This window comes from Ctenopharyngodon idella, chromosome 3 (assembly GCF_019924925.1).
Source record: "Ctenopharyngodon idella isolate HZGC_01 chromosome 3, HZGC01, whole genome shotgun sequence".
Lineage (NCBI taxonomy): Eukaryota > Metazoa > Chordata > Actinopteri > Cypriniformes > Xenocyprididae > Ctenopharyngodon > Ctenopharyngodon idella.
Window position 1 is genome coordinate 32,996,113 of NC_067222.1, and position 23,653 is coordinate 33,019,765.

The 23,653-nt window shown below is 37.5% G+C and overlaps 1 protein-coding gene across 1 annotated transcript; it reads right to left on the minus strand.

Annotated features, from left to right (window-relative positions):
- Positions 1-74: 74 nt before the first annotated feature.
- On the minus strand, positions 75-17,959 carry crlf3 (cytokine receptor-like factor 3). The gene is made up of 9 exons (XM_051886481.1): positions 17,823-17,959; positions 14,440-14,568; positions 8,005-8,212; positions 6,342-6,429; positions 5,100-5,277; positions 4,790-5,012; positions 3,902-4,040; positions 3,548-3,660; positions 75-1,490 (listed from the first exon to the last, which is right to left on the minus strand). Exons 2-9 carry the CDS (start codon positions 14,554-14,556, stop codon positions 1,222-1,224), a joined length of 1,335 nt encoding a protein of 444 aa, XP_051742441.1. The 5' UTR covers positions 14,557-14,568; positions 17,823-17,959; the 3' UTR covers positions 75-1,221.
- Between the last annotated feature and the right edge of the window lie 5,694 nt (positions 17,960-23,653).

Sequence of the window (23,653 nt, forward strand, 5' to 3'; positions counted from 1 at the left end):
TACCTCACAAGTCATGTTCGTTTCATTTGTTGGTTTTAAGTAAACATTTACCAAAAAAAAGAAAAAATCAAGAATTTGTTTTAAATGTTCCGAACTGTTTATTCAATTGCAAATGTTCAGTTGTATTCTTACATTTATATTGAGAAGGCACAGGCAAAATGAGGTAAATATACATTAAATGGTCACAGTCTTATAAATATAGTATCAGATATCTCATGGGTGTATCCTCGTTGGCTTACAAATGCTCTCTTCTGCAGTGAGGAATTACATAGTACCTTGTAAATGATGTTCTTCTACCTCAGAAACATGTGATTTGGGTGCTTGGCCCCTCATTTTGTTGCGTGAAATATGCTTTTTCGCTAAAATCTCCAACCAATACATTATAAACGTTACCATAAGATAAGCCAGGTAATGAAAACATGAAATGGTACAGTAAGTCAAAAAAACCCAGTTCATCATAAAATGGCACAACACTTAAGCTTAGTGCGAACGATCACATTTCTGTGGAAACATTGTATTGATATTTACTTATCAGTATGTCAATGAAGCTGAACAGGTGGTTTTAAAAACAGTACTTTCTAAACGAGAACAATGAGTACCAGGCAAACAAGAATTAAATACTAGTTGTTAGGTACGTCTTCTCTCAATGTTACTGTGTCCTATATAAAACAACATCCAGCTTGTTTAAACAGGCTACATGTTCTTCCACAGATACATTCTCCACTTCTGACTCGAGAAAACTCAGATACAGAAAGATTGTCAAGAGCATAAAAGATTTATCTTTGAAGAACTTTTCTTTTGCACATTTTTGAGCAGTTTTGAGTGCCTTTGATCTCTGAAGGCTTCACAGTAGATCTTTTTTTTTCTGTGGTAAACCAGACCAACATGCTTTGCAACTTAACACCTGCAGGCAAAGACTTTATTAGACTCCTCTAACATGTAACAGTCTCTTTTGTATGTACTGCTATGCAACGATCGCAACACCTGTCCACCGGTAATGAGGTCAAAGAGTAGTGGTTGGCGTCTAACCTCAAAACAGAGAAAGTTTAATGTTATTCTACAGTGATATCTGTTACTGATATAATAATAATAATAATAATAATAAGGAAAAAAAAATGGCAAATTGTGACATCTGAACACTAAGCACTTGGAAAGTTTGATCAAATTAAAGGAACTTGAGGTTTTGAATTCCAGCAGACTGGATATTTCATCATGCAACAATCAAAACACCAGCACTTTCCATCCAGGGTGCGTGAAGGAGCAGCCAAAGAAAAGGCTGTCTACCACCTGATCCAGCAGCCAATCAAACACCACTTCCCTGTTCCCTGAGCCAATCGTCACCCTCAGCTTGAAGTTTCCACCGTCGCTAGGATTGTTGTTGTTGCTCACAGGAAAGAGGTTGACCACTTCCATGTCAAAGGTCACAGACGAGCCAACAGTGATGGCTGGCAGCTGGTTGGTCATCTCCTTTCCGTTCACAAACACAGCACCTGAAGAAGGGAAAGCACATGGTGACTTAACACTAATGCTTGCATCCATCACACACAAAAGCACAGATCACTTTTTCTGATTTAAACTTCAACAGACAAAATGCTTAGTTTGAGCTGATTTAAAGAAACTTAAAAATGACTATCAATTTCAATGCATCAGTTCAAAACATTCGAAGGCAACACTCATACATTTTCAAAACACTGCTTCATGAAGCTTCAAAGCTTTACGAATCTTTTGTTCCAAATCAGTGGTTCGGAGCCTGTATCAAACTGCCAAAGTCACGCGATTTCAGTGAATGAGGCTTCATTATGTCATAATTGTTTTGAAATTTCAATGGTTCACGTGAATTTGGCAGTTTGATACACGCTCCGAACCACTGATTCAAAACAAAAGATTTGTAAGTGTTTTGAAATCGGCCATCACTAGATACTGTTGAATAAAGTTGTTATTTTGGGGGTTTTTTGGCACACAAAAAGTATTCTTGTCTCTTCATAACATTAAGGTTGAACCACTGTAGTCACATGAACTGTTTTAAATACGTCTTTAGTAGGGCTTGACATTAACACCCACCAAATGCGGGTAGATTTCAGCTGTGGTGGGTAAGACAGCCACTCCCACTAGCCACTTTGGCGGGTTGAATTTAATTTCAGCTTACAGCCAAATGATCGTTGAAGATCGTCGTATCACAAAATTACAACTAAATTACAATTCTTTATCGATTAACTTGCTGTTAGTGAAGGCGGGATAGGCGGAATCGCGCTGAATGACACACAACAGAAACGCTCTCTCTCTCTCTCTCTGTCGTGGTTGCGATCAGATCTCCTTGCGCCTGAATGGTCAAATACACGCAGACACAGATGCCAAAATGTCCTTCATGTGGAGTATCTCTCGTGAATACAGTCAGTTATGGCTTAAGTGGGCGTAAACAGTTGGGTAATAACTGGATATGTGTCAGTAGGCTATATTACGTCCATGCATTCAGCAGCCCAATTAAATACCTGTCTGTCATTAATGTTAATCAAACAACAAAAGATGTTAAGTAAATGTATACATGTTAAATAAACCTACTGTATCTGAAAAAAGATTTTTTTAAATTTACTATTGTTTTTGTAATTTGCTAATTTGCTTCTTTGTTCTTTTATATAGCCTAACAAAAATAACTTTTCTCATATTAGCCTATGCTCATATTGCCCACCTGTACATACCAGCTGATATTATACAATGTAGTCTTGATTTGGGTGGTCAATCTGCATTTGAAAGTTTGAAAGGGTTTTAAATCTTCTAAATCAAGTAAAATGACTCAAAATCAAGTAATTTAAGCATGCCGAAGTCAACTTTAATCATATAAAACGTAATTTTCCAACAGCAAAATTGTGGCCAGTGAAAATGCTGAGTGGCTAGTAACTTTGGAAAACCACTAGCCACAGTGGCTGGTGAACAAAAAAGTTATTGTCAAGCCCTGGTCTTTAGTAGCTTTCTGGGCATCTGAAAGTGTTAATTATCTTGTTTGCAATGGAGGCCTCACTGAACCATTGGATTTCATCAAAAATATCTTAATTTGTGTTCAGAAGATGAACGAAGGTCTTACGGGTGTGGAACGACATGAGGGTGAGTAATTAATGACAGAATTTTCATTTTTGGGTGAACTAACCCTTTAAACTGATTACATATTGTTGCCTGTGTTTATTTAGTTAAAAAAGTGTGGAAAAGAAGCATTCATTAATTAATTCAAAAGAAGCATTCATTAATTAATGTAGATAAAGAATCCTGAGAAAATGTCTCTCAGTTTCCATAAAAATATTAAGTAGCATAACTATTTTCAACATTCAGCTTTGCATCACAGGAATAAATTACATTTTAAAATATATTCAAATAGTATTTCACAATATTAATGTTTTACTGTGTTTTTGATCAAATAAATGCAGCCTTGGTGAGCATTCATACAGAGAAAAAAATTCTAACCAGACCCAAACTTTTAAATAGTAGTGTATACATTGAATATCTTCAAAAGGTGGATCAATATTATAATGATTTAACTCTATTTTCCAGCTTGTACCATTAGTGGAGATGCAGACAGCCTGATCCCTCTGCAGCGAGTCTGTGTCAGTTCTGCTGTCCGCACACACACCCAAACTGTCACGCTTATCTGTCTGTCCAGCAGCTGTGATCCTGCAAAAAAACAAAAAGAGAATCAGAAATCAGACGCACAGTGAGTGAGACACGTGATAGGCCTTCTTATATTTGTTACTCTAAAAATGTCATTTACGATGATTCTGCATCTTTCCGCCTTTTGGAATAATTAATTCCTATATGAGTAATATGATCTTAAACTATTTATAGTGTCCCACTTTCAAATGGCCCACAGTTTACTTGCTATAAGAGTGTTAAGAAGAATGAAACGCTGATGTACTTGAAGGTAAGGGTCTGGCCACAGAAGTATGTGGAGGAGTTGGAGTAGAGCACGCCTCCATGACCAGCTGATGAGTCACTTCGCATGGCGATGTTCTTCCTACTACTTAAAATGTAACCATCCACGCCTGGAGTCCATTCTGTAAACGCACAATAAACAATATTCGTGAAACATTCATTTGGAGGTGATTTATGAACAGTTTACACAGAAATCAATTCAACGTGTGTTATGAAAAAGGCCCAGTGAGATGTTCCACTTAAATCTCTTAAAGGGACAGTTCATCCAAAAAAGAAAATTCTCTCATAATTTACTAACCCTTGTGCCGTCCCTGATGTATAGGACTTTCTTTAACTATAAACCATCACTTCTGGCCAACTGTCCTAGGCAAATTTACAAGCTTGACATAAATGTGTGCTTCGTGAAGTTCGCGCAAGAAGCGGAAGCACAGAGACGGCCACTTCTAACGCAATCTTCACAAGACACTTTTGTCACGTGTCACTACATTTCTCTCATTAATGCTCGTATGACAGTAGACCGGAAGCAATGATTTATAGTTAAAAAAGTTAAAAAATATTAGTATTTTTCTCTTGCACACACCAATCGTTTCACTTCAGAAAACACTGATTCACCCACTGGAGTCGTATCGAATACCGTCACGATAACGGTGTGTGGTTTTTCAAGGGCCAACCGAGTGGCACCAGTTCAATGGCATTATACAGACTCAATTTTCATTTGAGTTTATCTCAAGACAAAAAGTCATACACATTGAGATGGCATGAGGGTGAGTAAATGATGAGAGAATTTTCATTTTTGGGTGAACTGTCCCTTTAAGACACTCAATATAAGGATAAGGAGTGTTTGCAACACTAGGTTTCGTTTAGTTTGTACCGTGGGGTGCGAGTGTGGTGTAACCAGTCTGCGGGATGCTCCACGGGCTCCATTCGGTTCGACCCTCTCCTCTGGCGCACACACGGAACAGGTGGTCGATATGCGGGTCGAGATGGAGCACCAGGAACTCATGGTCTTTCCCGATGTATGCGTCCTCATACTGTGAAGAGTTACCACGACGGTATTGCAACCGGTAGTCCTGAGGGGTAAAGTCATCGTCCACCTACACGCAGATAGAACAGGCATTACCAAGAGGGTCACATGGGGTTAAAAATGTCTGATGGGCATAAACACGGGAGGCCAGACCCACCTTACACCAGCGCACCAGCACGCCGCCTGGCCTCTCCACCAGCTCCTCGATCTGGACGGGCGGATGAGACGCCACGCTGCCGTGCCGAGCCACATGTGAACGGAACATATGCAGCAGAGAGTCGTCCAGCTGCGCAGACAGACACGGCACGTCCACCAGAACAGGTACCTCGGGCAGACTGAGGACACATATATTTACAAATACTGTACTTGCGCAGACTGTTATTGACGTCTACAGAACAGATACTGCATATGATTCAATATAAATATTTGGTAAATAATCCTAAAGGGTTAAAGAAATATCCTGTGTTTACAACATGGCTTGCTGTCGACTGGCACATCAAGTAGCTAAATCATCTGTCAGTAGCACAAAACATGCTGACGTTTAAACTTTTTTTGTTTAAAACCAGAAATGTGCTTTATTTTTCCTCAAATTTCTATGAATTTAAAATAAATTATTCATGAATTGCAACATGTAAAAGTGATTTACACAGTCATGTGACGTTCCTTCCTGATAAAACATTTAAGTGTTATTGGTATATAAAAATGTGACGATTGTATATTTTTTAACACTAAAACTATCCAAAAGCACAGATTCTCCTTAGACTTACAAGAGACTAGTCAACAAAATGGCGGACAGCAATGGTTATTCATGTAGAATTGGTAAGTAATGTTTTTAAGGTGGGAATTAAGGCCCGTTCACACCAAGGAGAATAACTATATTTATAGAGATCATTCAAAATTGTTTATTGTAAAACACAGAAGATAGGACTGTTATTTAAATGCCATCCATGGTAGATTATTGCTGTAATCACTGTAGGCGCTTTGACTGGATGATCCTGGGGAAGATTTTGTGATTTAAAATGAATCATAGCTAGATCAGAGTGGTTTTATAAATCGCTTGGGTGATTCAGCGCATCCCTGCTAGTACGGTTGCCACCTCTCCATTAAACTTTGAGAAGATGCGTCACAAAACACAAAACAGATGAGTCATAAAACAAGCCATTAGTAAAGGTTAGGTAATGTGTTTTTCAATGAGAACTGTAGTAATGTAATTATGGCAATATTGTCTTCTGAACTTCAGAAATAGGTGGCTTTCTGTGTTCTCAAGAGCTGAAGGTCTGAATCTACATGTATTCATTGTTCCTAGACACGAACTGAGTGACAGTGAGCTATCAAAGCTCTTCTCCGTTCACTGGGCCAGATGAGGTTTGTTAAGTGAATGAATCTGTGTGCTCCTCACCTGTCCAACTGGATCTGCAGGGCTTTCTTAGTGAAGCTGCCCAGCTTGTCCTCCTTCTCATTTATACCACAGCGGATGGCAGCCTCCCCTATAAGAACAGCCATATTATTACATTCATAACTGAACGTCACGGCAACTGTAGCAAATATAATCAAATAAGCCCTACAGGACATTATAGCAATTGCAAAATCAACATAAACTGCAAAATAAACTCTTAAACATTTAATTAGCTAACACTTTGATAGCAGGCAATTACCCAAATGGTAGGGCTCAACAATAAGGTTTTTTTTTTCTGCTTGTCCATATGAGCCAGTAGGTTCAGATTTGTACTTTTCCTGCTTATGCTTTCTGTGACTGTACAACAAAAAGAAATATATTTTTTTAAATACAATTTATATGAATAAAATTAATTTTATTTTTAGCAACATAATTTTATGTATTTAAAAAATATAAACTTTATATATATTTATTTCTTAAATCCTTACAAAAAAATCTGTATGTAAGCAATAAGGTACTCGAGGCTGTGCTGTAAGTCACGGCTGAAGGGCGTTGTTAGGCACGACGTGAAGCAGAGTGACTTATTCACGATACAGCACTAGCCTCGAGTACCTTATTGCTTTTATAAAACGGTTACCACACAATACAAACATTAAAGCCAGAAATATGTATCAATGCAACTTTCATGAAGTAAACTCTTACTAAAGCCTTCCTTCCGCCAGACAAAATAGTCCCTGACCATGATCAGCAACAGAAGTTACATTATTACGCCATTAGATGGCGGGAAAAGACTGTCTTTATGAGTGTGTCAGTCAGCAGCGAAGACTTTTACAACGAAAAGACTGAATTGTTGTAAACACACGGAACAAGACGCAACTGACAAATGCTTTGACTAGCGCTGTCAGTCACGGGAAAACCCCTTAACTGTTAAAAGGACAAGATATTACATCGGACATTTAAACAGATTTTTTATTATGAACATAGGACTGACCTGAAGGAAAATGCTAAATCTAAATGCAGGTAATAAACTCGCTCACTCGATCTCTTTCTCACAATACTCTTCTACATAATACAGTAAGCTTCAATGAACAATATCAAATGAGAACAAACAGTTTACGTTGCTAAGAGTGGTTGCTAAGGGTCTTGTGTAGTGGTACACAGAACTGTTGGGTGAAGCGGTCATAGCCGTGTTTTATTGTGAATAAAACACAGCTATTGACCAATCAGAATCAAGGACCTAACCGTTTTATAAAAAAAACAAAAAAAACAAATATTTTGTTTTTAATTAAAAAACTCTTTTACACTGGCTCTGAGCATCTTTATCGCAGAGCCTTAAATAGCCACATTTTTTCACGGTTTGATCAGATATATATATATGCTTATTAAGCAAATAAGCATATATATATATATATGATTTCATTTCATACCGCTGACATAGTCCTACAAGCTGACATATGACAGAACTGACTGCTCAAAAATGAGGTATCCTTATCTGGCACAAGAATAAATCAAATTTTCTTATCTTATAAATACTTTCCCATAACAAATTAGGGTCTTAGCATGCTTTCAAAAACCCATGAAATCAGATTAGTGTGACTGTAGTTGGAGAATCACTGTAGTCTGAACAATGAGCAGCCAACCTCTTCCACTGATGTGACAGACTCACCCTCTCGGAGCAGCTCATCAGCTGTGCTGACTCCACTCTCAATGAGCTTCTGACAGTCATCTAAGGGGCTGACACTGTCCAGCTCGATGTTGTCGACTTCCTGCAGCAGAGCGTTCAGCCTCTCAGTCAGCAGTCGACTCACTGCCGTCTGCAGCTCCTGGAAGTGCCGCTGCAGAGCCTCACGTGTCTGACTGGCACTGCCTCGCACCTGGACACACACACACACACACAAACATTTCAATAGTATTGTATATATATATATATATATATATATATATATATATATATATATATATATATATATATATATATATATAAATATTTTTTTCTTAGATGACCCACAATTTTGGTACACCATTTTTTTTACAAAGGTTATGTGAGGGAAAAAGTTGCTCAGTTCCTACAGGATTAAAATAATAAAAGTACCTCTGTGACACACAAATTTAACATGTTACGGAAAACTAGTCCTTTCTAAGGAGGGCTTAAGTATAAAGAACAAGCTGATAATTAAATAATAAGCCCTATTAAAATGCAGAAATACACATGCTATAATAATAATAAATCAACCAATTTATTCAGAAATTTAAAAATGTAAATTTACTCATATACTGTATTACAGTGTTACATAAATCAGAGATAGGAAGTGCTAGTATCTGTGTAATTCATTTCAATGTGCCACTGTCTTGTATTGAATATGAAGTGTAGGGCTGAAAGAGGAAGTGGTGAGAAGTGAATGGCACATTTCAAATTTCTTGACGCATCTTTCAGACTAACTGCTTCACCTTCAACAAAATGGAGCCAAGAATGACAGGAAGCTGGTGGTTTTCAATGTTTAAAAAAAAACAGTTCCTCTTATCTTGTGAACATGAAACTTGCACTTGCAAAAGAAGGTTAGCTTGGGCTTTTCAATGCCACGTATCAATGAACATTTGTATCTGGGCTACAACTGAACTGTGGCCCAGTACTCTATAGCTTAAAACCTAGTGAACTACCTCACACAAACACATAAAAGGACACGTTAAAGCCTGTAATTTTAAGAATTCCTTGAGTCATATTTCTGGAACGAGGAAAAGTCTCATTCCCTTATAATCAGTGAAACGAAGCCCTGGGCAAAAGCATGTTGACAGAAATACACAACAGACCGGTGTTGACGATTAGCACCATGGAACTCAACAGACTGCCGTCCCAGTGTGTGTAGGTAGAGATAACACCCTGTCGTCCAGGAAGTGGGAAGAGAGTCTAAAATAACACAGATAAAGTGGTGCAGGATAAATGGATGAAACCCAAAAAGAGACGGTGTTATTAATCAACCTTAGTGGAAAGTTCCAGACACGGCTTTGTTTGCAGCTGACGCAGGAAATGCTTCTGTCCAGAGACGTGCATCATTCCTCATACGGTGAAGTCTTATCAGGATCAATCTGAATATTTTGAGCCAGCACAGAATCCTTTGCCTAAATATTGTTATTCGTGACAATGCGCTGTGAGGCGCGTGTGGAGGGTGGAGGCAGGATCTCAGGGCTCTGCTGCTTTGGGGATGAGGGGCGATTCGAAGTGCAGACTCCCCATCACAGGATGTTTAGACTTCAGTTTTGGGCTAAGACAGTACGATCATACAAAACTCTTTAGTAACTCTTTGGTAATGTCAGACAAACACAGACACAAGAACAACACTTCTGCAATTTGTTATGTTCGTTGTAATGTGATTCAAAATTATATTCTTAGCTTGTTCTGAGTTTGGATATTGGTCAAATTAAAATAACTGAATGTGATCTGAATCCACAGTGAGAGAATGTGAGTGGGGCAACAACAATTTCACCTCCCAATTAAAGCCCCAAATCAAGACGTTCCATGTTTACTGCACAGCAAAATTGAGCAAAATCGAAAAAAAAAAAAAAAACATTAAATATATAATTACTTTATTTTTCATCTGGACATATTTAAATAAACAAAAATAAACATAACTCTAAACATAATAATAATAATAGTAAATTATTAATAATAAATATATAATTAATAATTATATAATTATATTCTATACATATATATTATTAATTATTATTTTATAATATAAATTGCTATAGTAAAATATTATTTTATAATATATTATTATAACAAAAATAACAATTTAATTTATTTAGTAGTTTATTTAAACGGGGACCATAGACAGTCCATGGCTGCCCCAGAATTAGCAACTGCAATCCCAATAATAATAATAATTTTGGATTTTTGAGGAGAGAATTTCTAGCTACAGAGCTAAATTTAATCTGCAGTCTCTGGGCAAATAAAATAAAATAATAAAATAAAATATCGACTTCACCAACCCTCACCTCAAATAGACATATTTATGCCAGTGTGGATCAAACACGCTCTGTATGTGTTTCCTATGACCATGTATTAAGACTCAAGCTGGCTGCAGTCTGGCTCGTGGGTGACAGGCTGTGGAAAACAGAGGCCACTTATAAGATTTAAGGAAGCCTGAGTGTCTGAGACAGAGTGTAACAACTTAAAGAGGAAGTAGACAAGAAACAGCTAATGTTAAAGATGCAACATCAAGCTGAACTACTGCCCAGGAAGCTTCAGTTCTTTTAATACACGAAGAAACTTAATACAGATGAGCCTCTACAACTGGAAGCTGGAAGTAGTTCTGCTCATGCAGGACAAATGTAGTTTGACCCAAAGATTGACCGCAAATGTTGTGTCACTGCTGTGAATAACAGAGCATGTGATACGATCATATCAGATGGGCTGCACATATGGGATCTCACTCAGACAGCTGCACATGCTGTGAGGTTAATCACAGTACCGTGGGGCGTCATACAATCACCAGTCAATGATCCCAAAAGTTTGGTTCAATTCTCTGTCCTGTGAAGGATGTGAGGAGAGAGAGCTTAAATATTCTCTGAGTGTAGTGTCTCATATGAAGAGCAGGAAATTACAGCCTTGTTTACGCTCTGAATGAAGCATTCTGGGAGGTGGGGGAAGGAGGAAGTTGGGTAAGATGCCAGAAGCAAAGACTGAAGATAACACCGAGCAGCAGGCCGGCTTTACATCCTACAGCCACCCCGGGAGACGTGCGGCATGAATCAGCCCTTCTGTGCTGACCAACAGGCTTCCTGGCACAGAGGATCCTACTCACTTCACCAAAACAGCAGGAGTATCACTTACCCTTGCTCTCTCAAAAACACCCACATATGTCCTGTTATTTGGTTACTGTGTAGGGAACCACTACCTTTGTTTCTGGCATTTTCTACAGTGTGTTTGATGATGTTGTAGTATTTTTATGCATTGGTGCATGCTGGGTGTGATCAATAGCAATTTCATTACTGTCTCTATGGTTTTGGCACGACTGTAACACTGTGTCCTAACCAGACACGATGAGATAAAAACAGATTTACACAGAAGAGATCGAGACACTCGCACAAGGACATTTTGTCAATTGCTTGGTTTCTATTTCTGCCAATGTTACACAAAATTGGATAGATAGAGAGAGATAGAGAGAGAGAGAGAGAGAGAGAGAGAGAGAGAGATATTTGAAATATTAAAATTACTAAAACTGAAACAAAAAAAATGGGTTAAATAGAAAACTAATAAAAATGGCAAAAGCACAAAACAAAATGACCAAAACTAAAGGAAAACATAAAACATAAAAATAAAAGCCAATTAAAAACATTAAAAAATGCTATAATACAGCATAAATCATTTCAAAATAACACTGCACAATTTTAATTTTATGGACCAAAGTGGAAGAATACAAAATTTCCCAGATTAACCTGTTCAATTATAATAAATTATGAACTCCAAATTCAAAAATCCCACAAAAATTTCCACAACTCAACTTCCTTTCTTCCTCAATTGGCGTTGGCAATTAAAGCTATTATGCTTTTTCGAACAATACATGTAGTGTGTAAAAGCTTGTGCACAACGGGACGATTATCACACGCGCTTATCGCCAACGTTTAACACCTCGTGACTAAACAAAGGGCACCAATGTGAGTGTGCGCACAGACGAGCAAAATGCCAGGCGTAAAACCGCCATTTTTTAAAAAAAACGCCTCGGGTTCGTTTTACGAACACGTGCCGTGTTAAAAACTGGCTGACCAATGAGACGCGCTTTTGTTCACGTGCCTGGAGCTGCTGAAGTTACAGTTTTTATCAATGAGCACTCATTGATAAAAAGAAGACGACGAAGAAGACCCCTGTCCCAAATGGCACCCTAAACCCTCACGTTCTTCCACTGAGTCCGCACTTTCACGACGTAATGCCGCTTTGACCGCCGGGTAAAGTCCTCTGCGTAGCTCACAGTCTTGCGGGCTCAGCTGAAGTGCGCATCGAGGGTGCATAGCAGCCACAAAGGGGGCGCTCACAAGCACCCTTCTTTAAGGTTAAATGACGAATGGGACACCCTACGGTCTTGTGACCGAAAGTGCACATGAAGTGTGCCATTTGGGACAGGGCCTGGGTGCTCTGCCAGTTCTTAGCCACACCAAGTGTGCCACACGAGTCCTGAAAAGTGAAGCCAAAGCGTCTCGATCGCCCCCAGGTGGCTGGAAGCAGTATAGGTCATAAACCCCGCCCTCTCCATGTATTCCAGTGGGACGTGAGACAAACTAAACAATTAAATCACACTTCAAATATTTTTTTCCAAAGACAATTTCTGTCATATTAGGCAGTTTTTATCACGCGGGTGTTAGTTCAAGTGTTCGTTTTTTCAACAAGTTTAGTTTTAGTTAGTTATTTGATGCTATAAAAACGGGGGTGAGACGTTATGATTGACAGCTGAGATAGACAGCTTCTCTGAGTGAAGTAGTCACTGAGGCGCCAACAGACTTTTTTCTGGATCTTCGGGTGATGACTGGAGCTTTAACTTTAATTTCTACATTTCCATAACTGTTTATTTCACACCGAAATAATAAGTTGTTCTGAGTTTGGGCGGGACCTTGATATCGGAGCTCCACTTTGTGCTCACTACTGCACAGACTTGGGTTTCAAGTTCACAATGCGCAGACTCGAGACTCAAGATGTCAGCGCCATATAGACACACTGGCGGCTTCACTTACTACAACGGAAGAGAGTGAAGGTGCGTCTTCCATATTTTTTTAGTCTATGGGCCACACCAATAGATGTGTATTATATGCTATTTTATTTCTGTACTTTTATTGTTTTTTACATTCAAGAAATATAGTTGAGAATGTCTATTTCATAAATATGTTTATTTGCACTACCGTTCACTTGCACTACTGTCACTATGACTTATTTGCACGGTTTCTGACTACCATCTCCTCACGTCATGTATATGTCATATATGCCATTTTATATCTGTATATTTATTGTTTTATTTACATTCAAGAAATATTATTTAGAATGTCTAATTCATATGTTTATTTCCACTACCATTCACTTGCACTAAGCACAAGCGCCATATACTGTCAGGGAGTGAATTTGCACGTTCACTCAGTGCATCGCCAGTGAAAATCCCTTGGGTATGAACACAAAGATGTGTCGAAAAACGTCTAGAAATACGCTGGCGATAAGAGCGTGTGATAATCGTCCCGGTGTGCACGAGGCTTAATACAGCTGTTTGTGAATGTAAAAGGTTTGCAAAGTTTTAAAGATCAAAGTGAATGACAAATAAATTTATTGTCTCCTAAAAGAAAAAAAAGATTCTGAACTGCCTGAAACAAGCCATCAGTAATTCCAGACTGACTTCTGGTTACAAACCTACGTAACAATGTAACACATTTACATAATTCCAGCCTATGGTCTTTATTGGCTGCCCATAAACAACGTTGCTTTGACCCACCCTTAAACACTGTAGTTGTAGCTGAAGCCTGGAAGAGTTTGGTTTGTGATGTTGACATGTCGAGAAGACGCTGTTTTCTGTGCTGCGAATCTACTTTGCATACATTTGGATAAGGACTTGAGCTGGAATTGATACGGTAAAACCGACGCCATCATTACGATTTGTATCACTGTGTATACAAGCACTGAGAAATTTGGTTATGGTAAATAGGGCCATCTTGACCAATCAGAGCAGAGTAGGCTCTCGAGAAGGAGGGGTTTAAAGAGACTGAATCTTCAATGTTTTCAGACTCTTTGAGAAATAAGGTGATGTGCAAAGTATATTATGAGAAAATTAAAGTGTTTTTTGACCTTGGATGCATGTAGTAGACGTCCAAAACAAAAATAGGAACCTTTAAAACAGCATTATACGGGCACTTTTAATTAAAATTTCAACTCATGACATAAAAATAGCTAATTCTGAATTTTGCCCAACCCTGATTTCTGCAGTGTCACACTGGGTAGGCTACCCACTGTGAAATCCTAAAAATCCTACCATAAATGAAACATCTGATCATTTCCATGTGGACTGACACTTTGATAGTTGTTGGAAACCTATTTATTCTTTCAGCAGCAGTCCAGAGAGTCACAGCATACCTGTTTGCGTGCCTGGCTGAGTCCATGCAGCCTCTGCTGTAGTTCGCTTCTGTAGTTCTGGGCTGCCTCGATGCTCTCCTTCGCCTCCTGCAGCAACGCCTCTGCCTCTATTGACATCCTTGTTGGCCTCTGCCAAAGCACAAATATCAAGGTAAAGTGTAGGAAAATATGTCCATCGATAGAGATAACTTTTAGTTTGACAAGAATGTTCATTATGGGGTTAGAAAACATTACAGAGAAAGGCTAAAGCTAAAACACACCCATTCTGGAAAATGTCACTCTAACAAAGCTAAAATAATAATAACAGCAGCATGAAATTCCACACAGGCCTGAAAAATACAGCCTGTTCCTCATGGTCTGTGCTCATAAAAATGTAACGCCAACTTTATGCAACCATCAGGCCAGCATTTCCACGTCATGTGGATGTGAGGAAGCACGTTTTGAAACATAACAACATGTTCACAGCCTTATTTGTTGAAGTTTAGCACAAGGGAATGATGCAATCATGTATAGTTATGACTAAAAGGCCTAGATGCTATAACCTTAAGAAACCACATTCATGTCAACCGTCATATCAGTGCAAAAATCACAGGAGTCATGGAAATGAATCACTGGCCTGAAGGTTACACGTATCAAAAACAAGACCTGATGAGATGCGTGTGCTATAAACTTATACGCACAACAGTGTGAGCCACGCTTTTTGATAGGATGACATAAATCTGTGTGACACTAATGTGTGTTTGTGCTTTTGCTTTACACAGCAAATTTGTGAACAAGGGACAGTGGTTCTCAATCCAAAAATTAATTCATATTCACATCTGTTCTGATATGTATTTTGTTGTTAACATCAAAGACTATATGTCCAAACAAACTCAAAAATATCCGTCACTGGTCATGGCAATTAATGTTAAAATAATATTTGGTCTAGTGTTTGTTCTGTGTTAAAGGTCAAGTAACACAGAGAGACATAACGATAACTCTATATAACAATAAAGTTTTAATATTCTTTCTAATTCTATAAGAAAAGTCCACCACACAGCTATAACAACATCAACACAAAGGAACGATATCGCTGGAATCACTTTTCAGAGCTTTTTTTCCAATATGATAAACGATAATAACACTGACAGCCAATCAAAATACACCAGACTTTAAAGCACTTGAACATTTAAAGCGGCAGATGATGCAACTGCGGCACACACTAATAATAAACAGAATGATATCATTATAGTTATCATTCTTGGTTTGAACTTTATGCTGGTAATCACATTTCTGTGATGTATTTTCCTATTCAGCCATTTAATGTTAATAATTTTGCAGCTCATGGTAATATTAAATGTATTATAAATGTAATTTTGTTCTACGTTTGTACAATAATCTTGATATATTTAAAATTATTCAGACGTTTTTGATATTATTGGTATATTTTTACTAGTGGGTGCAGGACACTATAGTTCATTTATGTAAGTGAGGATAAACTGTGACATATTATACCCAAAAATTCTTCATACAGTGGACTACAAGTAAAATTGAGAAACATTTGGGACCAAAAATTATTCAGACACTTTGACCTGACCATGTTTTGCTTAAGTGTTATCTGATATAATTAAGATTATTTTTTTCTGACACAGTTTAACTCTGAGATCTTGTCATATTTTATTACCACTTTTTAAACTATAATGAATAAACTGTATTAATGAACGAAACGTTCAAGGTGTCTGAATAAATTTTGGTTTGACTGTATATATTTGTGGGACAGTGGTTCTTAATCCAAAAATCATCCATATTCACATCTGTTCTGATTCTGGCTTTTGGACAGGACAGCACAAAGCCAATGCTGGATTCAACTAAAATTTTTCCTATATATTTTGTTAACATCAAAGACTATATGTCCAAACAAACTCAAAATTATCTGTCATATACATAAAATTTTCTACAATTACTAACCAGAAAACTCACTTCTTTACTGATCAGGGTATCTGTTTTGAGGCTAGCATGCTACAATGAAACCACTTCCGTTGATGTGTTCCGTTCAAGTGAAAGCAACTGCACTTTCCTTACATGTGCTCGTGCAACTTAAATTTACAAGCATGACTGAACTGAACCTATCCATATCCAAAACTACGCCTCAACTTTTGTATAATAGTGCCTGTGTAACACTGGTCTCATTGTGCAGGAGAGAACAGCTGTCTGTTTGTTTATGCGTGTATCTGAACACAAATACAGGGCAGGTGGATCGGCAGCTCTGTTCTGCATGCTATTCAATTTAGCCTTGTTTAACACAAAGATGCTGACCTCAGTGCACAGAGCAGAGAATGAAGCTGTGCGCCTAACTCTCAAAAACACTCTTTCATCCATACACCTGTGAGAGAGAAACCTAAATAACAAATTGTGGCCTGCACCAACAAGCCTGTGCTTCCACACTCATCTACCTCATGATCAATGTCTGAAAAAAATTTATGAGCTGCAACAGCCGCATATTTAGCAGATTTCGACATTTAATGATCAAGGGAAAGGGAGGGGTTCTCCAAAATCATAGTCAAATCCTCTGATTTAGCAGCAGGGTTCTTATCCAGACTGGGGTTAAGAGCATTAAGACCAGCAATTATATTATCTATTGCTCTTCCAGAATCCTTTCCCACAAGCAAATCCATCAGGGAGTACAGCAGAGGACTGGCTATCTTTCAGAGGGACGTGAATGACCTAGATTCAAAGGCAAAAACAATCTGCTGCCAAAAGACAATGTTCGGAATTCCAGGATGAGATGTCTCTGATCTGAGGATCATGTGTCCTGCTTCACAGTCTGTGACCGCTCACTAATAAGGGCCCTTCTCTTAAGATGAAGACCATAAGATGCATTTAAACAAGTGATTATAAACTACCAGAGGTCCTTTTCATTCTGCTGCCCATCACCTTCACAGTATAACTCTTACATAAAAACGTGTATATTCCTCTTTTGGTCCAATCCAAGCATTAGGAGGACAGTTATGTAAAGTACAGTATTCCTCTATGGGCCATACTGATGCATCATGCACTCTCAACATGTTTATACATGTCCAAAACAAGTGAAAAGTAAAGGCAGATAAGAGAAGAGCAGTACAAATATGTAAATATTAAACATTCAAATCAGCTTTGAGAAACAACTGATAACTAAAATAGTTAGCAGTTATTTTAAAATTTAGAAAGAAGCAGTTCATGAGGCTCTTCTGTGAGGATCGCCACACCAACACTCATCACTTTTACTCACCTCAGTTTTACAGTAAGCTCTTCAAACTGACCCACCCATAAACCTGCTCACGAAGAGACAGCATCTCTAACTAAGCACTGAAAAATAAACTGTAACAAAAACATATGCTATTGTTAAGAGATTTTTGCAGTATTACCTTATGCGATCCTGTCTTGTGTCATATTAACTTCTGCCGCGGAGTTCCGCCATTGACGCCCTGGCAACAGTAAAGAGCTAGAGGCACATATTTTCACTTTGATACAAACCCGTCATCCAATCAGATGCCGCATCACTGTGTTTTCCTCCTGTCTGCTGTCAGTTCTAGCCAATCAGATGATTTAACCTCTCTTAACCCCGCCCCATCTTTTGTTAAAAACTCACGCTCACGAAGGCGTCAACAGAGTTCCTTGGCGTCAGACAGCAAGGGAAGGTAACTGTGTGTTAATCGCAAAATAAGAGCTGGTGTCTTGCAGATATTTGTGAATTGTGAACAGAAGCCCAAGACTTTCAGAAGGAAACTTTACAACCTGTCAGAGTACGGAATATCAAATTCACTGTGAAATATGAAAATACTATAGTATTTATTTATTGTAGTAAACTATAGTAATTATAGTAACTATACTGTATATATTACAGTATTTACAACAATTTGTTAATGAATGCTTCAGAATACTGTAGTATTAACTATAGTGAACTGATAAACTAATAAATACTGTAGTATACTTTAGTTTTTACTACAGTAAACTGTAGTGTAGAAAACTTAGTACAGTATCGAGTAAAGTAATTTGTTTATATTACTATAGTTGTTATGTTACTACAACAACTATAGAATTACCACAACAAATTAATTCAAGTACTTCACTATATTATGGTATTTACATAAATTACTATAGTATATATATATAACAAACCCATCATTTTTTTATATGTATATTTTACACACACACACACACACACACACAATATGCATGCATATATATATATATATATATACATATGTATATATACATATGTGTTTGTATGAATCCACAAGTCAGATTGCAGATTTATTCAGAATATTTCATCCAGTTCCAACACTCCTCGTGCTTATTATTAAGGTTCAGAAGGAGCCAATTTAATCTGCCAATCAATCTAGAGTATATATATATAATGCTGCCTGCCTCTCTCTAGTGAAGTTTTTCTGGCATCTGTCCTCCTCACCACCTCCATCTGCCCTATATACAGTAGATGTCTTTAAAGGGTTAGTTCACCCAAAAATGTCATTTCTGTCATTAATTACTCACCCTCATGTCATTCTACACCCATAAGACCTTCGTTCATCTTCAGAACACAAATTAAGATATTTTTGATGAAATCCGATGGCTCAGGGAGGCCTCCATTGACAGCAAGATAATTAACACTTTCAATGCCCAGAAAGCTACTAAAGACATATTTAAAACAGTTCATGTGACTACAGTGGTTCAACCTTAATGTTATGAAGCGACGAGAATACTTTTTGTGCGCCAAAAAAACATAATAATGACTTTATTCAACAATATCTAGTGATGGGCGATTTCAAAACACTGCTTCATGAAGCTTCGAAGCTTTACGAATCTTTTGTTTCGAATCAGTGGTTCGGAGCATGTATCAAACGATCTCAAACTGCCAAAGTCACGTGTTTCAGTAAATGAGGCTTCGTTAAGTGTTTTGAAATTTCAATGGTTTACGTGACTTTGGCAGTGCTCTGAACCACTGATTCGAAACAAAAGATATCACTAGATATTGTTGAATAAAGTCGTTATTTTGGGGGGGTTTTGGCGCACAAAAAGTATTCTCGTTGCTTCATAATATTAAGGTTGAACCACTGTAGTCACATGAATTATTTAAATATGTCTTTAGTAGCTTTCTGGGTATTTGAAAGTGTTAAAGGGTTAGTTCACCCAAAAATGAAAATAATGTCATTTATTACTAATTACTACAAATTAAGATATTTTTGTTGAAATCCGATGGCTCAGTGAGGCCTACATAGCCAGCAATGACATTTCCTCTCTCAAGATCCATTAATGTACTAAAAACTTATTTAAATCAGTTCATGTGAGTACAGTGGTTCAATATTAATATTATAAAGCGACAAGAATACTTTTTGTGTGCGCCAAAAAAAAACCAAAATAACGACTTATTATAGTGATGGCCGATTTCAAAATACTGCTTCAGGAAGCTTCGGAGCATTAAGACCTTTTGTGTCGAATCATGATTCGGATCGCATGTCAAACCGCCAAACTGCTGAAATCACATGACTATGGCGCTCCGAACCGCTGATTCATAATGCTGATTCATAACGCTGATTCATAACGCTCCAAAGCTTCATGAAGCAGTATTTTGAAATCGGCCATCACTATATAAGTCGTTATTTTGTTTTGTTTTTTGGCGCACCAAAAATATTATCGTCGCTTTATAATATTAATATTGAACCACTGTGCTCACATGAACTGATTTAAATATGTTTTTAGTACATTAATGGATCTTGAGAGAGGAAATGTCATTGCTGTCAATGCAGGCCTCACTGAGCCATCGGATTTCAACAAAAATATCTTAATTTGTGTTCTGAAGATGAATAAAGGTCTTACGGGTGTGGAACTGCATGAGGGTGAGTAATAAATGACATTATTTTCACTTTTGGGTGAACTAACCCTTTAATTATCTTGCTGTTGGAGGCCTCACTGAGCCATCGGATTTTATCAAAAATATCTTAATTTGTGTTCCGAAGATGAACAAAGGTTTTATGGGTGTAGAATGACATGAGGGTGAGTAAGTAATGACAGAAATGTCATTTTTGGGTGAACTAACCCTTTAAGTAGTATCATAGGGGCTAAATTGGAGCTGAATTTGAACCTTATCCTCGAGTTCCACCTTTGGCTTTGCGTACAGCAAGCCAAATACCTGTACCCTTTTAGCAGCTCCGAAGTAACATGAACTTCATATTTATTTTTTAGGCAAGTAAAATGTCACTCCTGTGTGATGTAATTCACCTATAGCCTGCATGACTAACAGTGCTTGATGCTGGCATATTTCTCCTAAAGCAGTTTTCCTCTATAGCGTTTTCCTCTATAACCATTTTCCTCTAGCCTCTTGCAAAGCTGGATGTGAGAAAACAGTCATTGACAGTTATCTCATTCACTTATCTTACTGTAATGTTATTAGGTATAGCCTGTATGCATAACAAATGGGTCTTTTTTTGCATTCTTGCAGCTGTAAATGGAAGACTCTTCAAACACTTGTCGATGACAGGGAGGTATTCAAGAAGCTCACCTTTGCTTGTATGTGCTCAAAGTATAACACATCAGTTTTGTGTAGTAATGAAGTGCTCAAAGTATTTTTTCAATTGTTCATTTCATGCTGAAAAATATTTATGACTTCTAAAAGCTTTCAAAACTGTTAGAAGAGTGTGTGACACAACATATGATATTCTTACGTTTTAATGTAGTTCAAGAGGCCTACATGGTCTTTAGATAGTGTGGTAGCCACAAGAGGCAGCTGTCTCCACCCATTCACTGTATTCTACCTGCAAAAAAAGACTGAGCTGAAATTTAATGTGCGTTGTGAACACTAGAGGTCTGCAAGATGTGATATGGCATTTGAGAACTGACTTTCTATTATGTAACACTGGATGGCGCTGGATCACAGTCAACAACAGTACAAGCTCAGTAATGTCTGGATGGAGGATGTGCAGATACAGTAGACGTTTGATGATGATAATGATGATGATTAGGCCAAATCGGTGAAACTTAATGTTAGTCTGCTAATCCAGTGTGCTAATCCAGTGTGTTGCAGGACAGTCTGGGATAATATAATTATTAATGTTATTATTATGTTTAAATCAAATTGGGTGTACAAATCAGACCCACGAAGAATGTTTCAGAGATCACTTATGAAGATGAAACATTATATGGACTTGTTTAGACGTTTTGCTCGAACAGTAGGCTATTTTTACACAATAAATTGACAAGGCAGATAGTTCACCAAAAAATGAAAATTCCGTCGTCATTTACTCATACATGTCGTTCAAAACATGTACGACTTGACTCTTTGGAACACAGTTTGATTTTGGTTTCCATCATTTTTAAGATTTTGTATTTGATTTCCACCATTTTGAAGAATATTGGAAACCAAACAGTTTAGGTAACCACTGATGGACAAACAAACAAACAAACACTTACACATTTCTCAAAATATCATCTTTTATGTTCCACAGAATGATGACAGATCTGGTGGGTGAATTATCCACTTAAAGACTGGGTGACGAGGTCAGTAACTTTCAATGAGCAGTTTTCTAATTGAAAAAAAAAAAAAAAAAAAAAAAAAAAGATATATTAGTACAGTTTTCTGAGGTGGTAAATCAAGTGTTAAGTAGCTGTGAATAGAACATGACAGTCATGTCTGTGGATCCTGCTCTGAAAGAGAGTGATTGTGCTTTGACTTGGATATAAGACTCCGAAAGAAACCCCATGTAGTTAAGACAATAACTCTGACCAGGCATTCAGGGAACAGTTTTGTTTTGTATAGGCTTCATGCAGCCAAACTCTTTTTGCACCCTACTTTGTAATCTTCAGGCTCCTTCAAACTGAAGAGCTGACAGCATTACTGGGTCTGAGAGGCAAGAAAAACAAAACTGCAAGTGTTATTTTATGCCCTGTGTATTCTTTTAACTTGTAAGAAAAACAAAACAAAGGAAAATGGCATGAATCAGAAGCATTCTACAAGACAATGCAGGTCAGAAATACTCTTTATATTTTATCTTTGAAATTTACCGTACAGCATCCAGATAGAACGACAACATTCCTTTAAACTAACTAGTATCTATTTTTATGTTACTAGTACTTTTTTAAAATCAAGTAATTCAGTGTTGACATCTATTTATCTATCTATCTATCTATTCTAATAGTGATTTATATATTTCACTACTACTTTTTAGATTCTAGTATTTACTCATTAGATACTAGCCTACTTAAAGGATTAGTTCACTTTCAAATGAAAATTAGCCACAGCTTTACTCATCCTCAAGCCATCCTAGGTGTATATGACTTTCTTCTTTCTGATGAACACAATCAAAGGAATATTAATAAATATCCTGACACATCCGAGCTTTATAATGGCAGTGAGCGGGATCAACGAGTATGAGCTAAAAGAAAGTGCTTCCATCCACATCCATCCATCATAAACATACTCCACACGGCTCCGCTGGGTTAATAAAGGCCTTTGAAAGCGAAGCGATGCGTTTATGTAAAAAAATATCCATATTTAACAAGTTATGAAGTAAAATATCTAGCTTCCGCCAGACCGCCTTCCGTATTCAACTTATGAAGAAAGTGTAAAACTCTTGCAGTTCAAAAAGCTTACGCTACGTCCTACGCCTTCCCTATTCAACTTATGGAAAAAAGCTGATGTGACGCCAGTTCCGTTTTTTTCTTAATTTGAATACGGAAGGAGGTCTGGTAGAAGCTAGATATTTTACTTCATAACTTGTTAAATATGGATATTTTTTTACACAAACGCATCGCATCGCTTCACTTCCGAAGGCCTTTATTAACACCCCGGGGTCGTGTGGAGCACATACTTATGATGGATGGATGAGGATGGATGCACTTTCTTCAGCTCATACTCATTGATCCCGTTCACTGCCATTATAAAGCTCGGATGCGTCAGGATTTTTATTAATATTTCAGCGATTTTGTTCATCAGAAAAAAGAAAGTCATATACGTCTAGGATGGCTTGAGGGTGAGTAAAGCTTGGGCTAATTTTCATTTGAAAGTGAACTAATCCTTTAATCCAATAGAGACTTACAGTAAAATCACTAATAGTTTTTCATTACTTACTAATAATCATTCCTTTATTAATTATTCCAGATTTACTATTTGCATATTAGCACCTGTTTATGAGAAACTAGTATCTATTGTTAGTAACATTTCTTATGTCACTTGTTATTTGTTTTATTTTTGGGACATGTAATG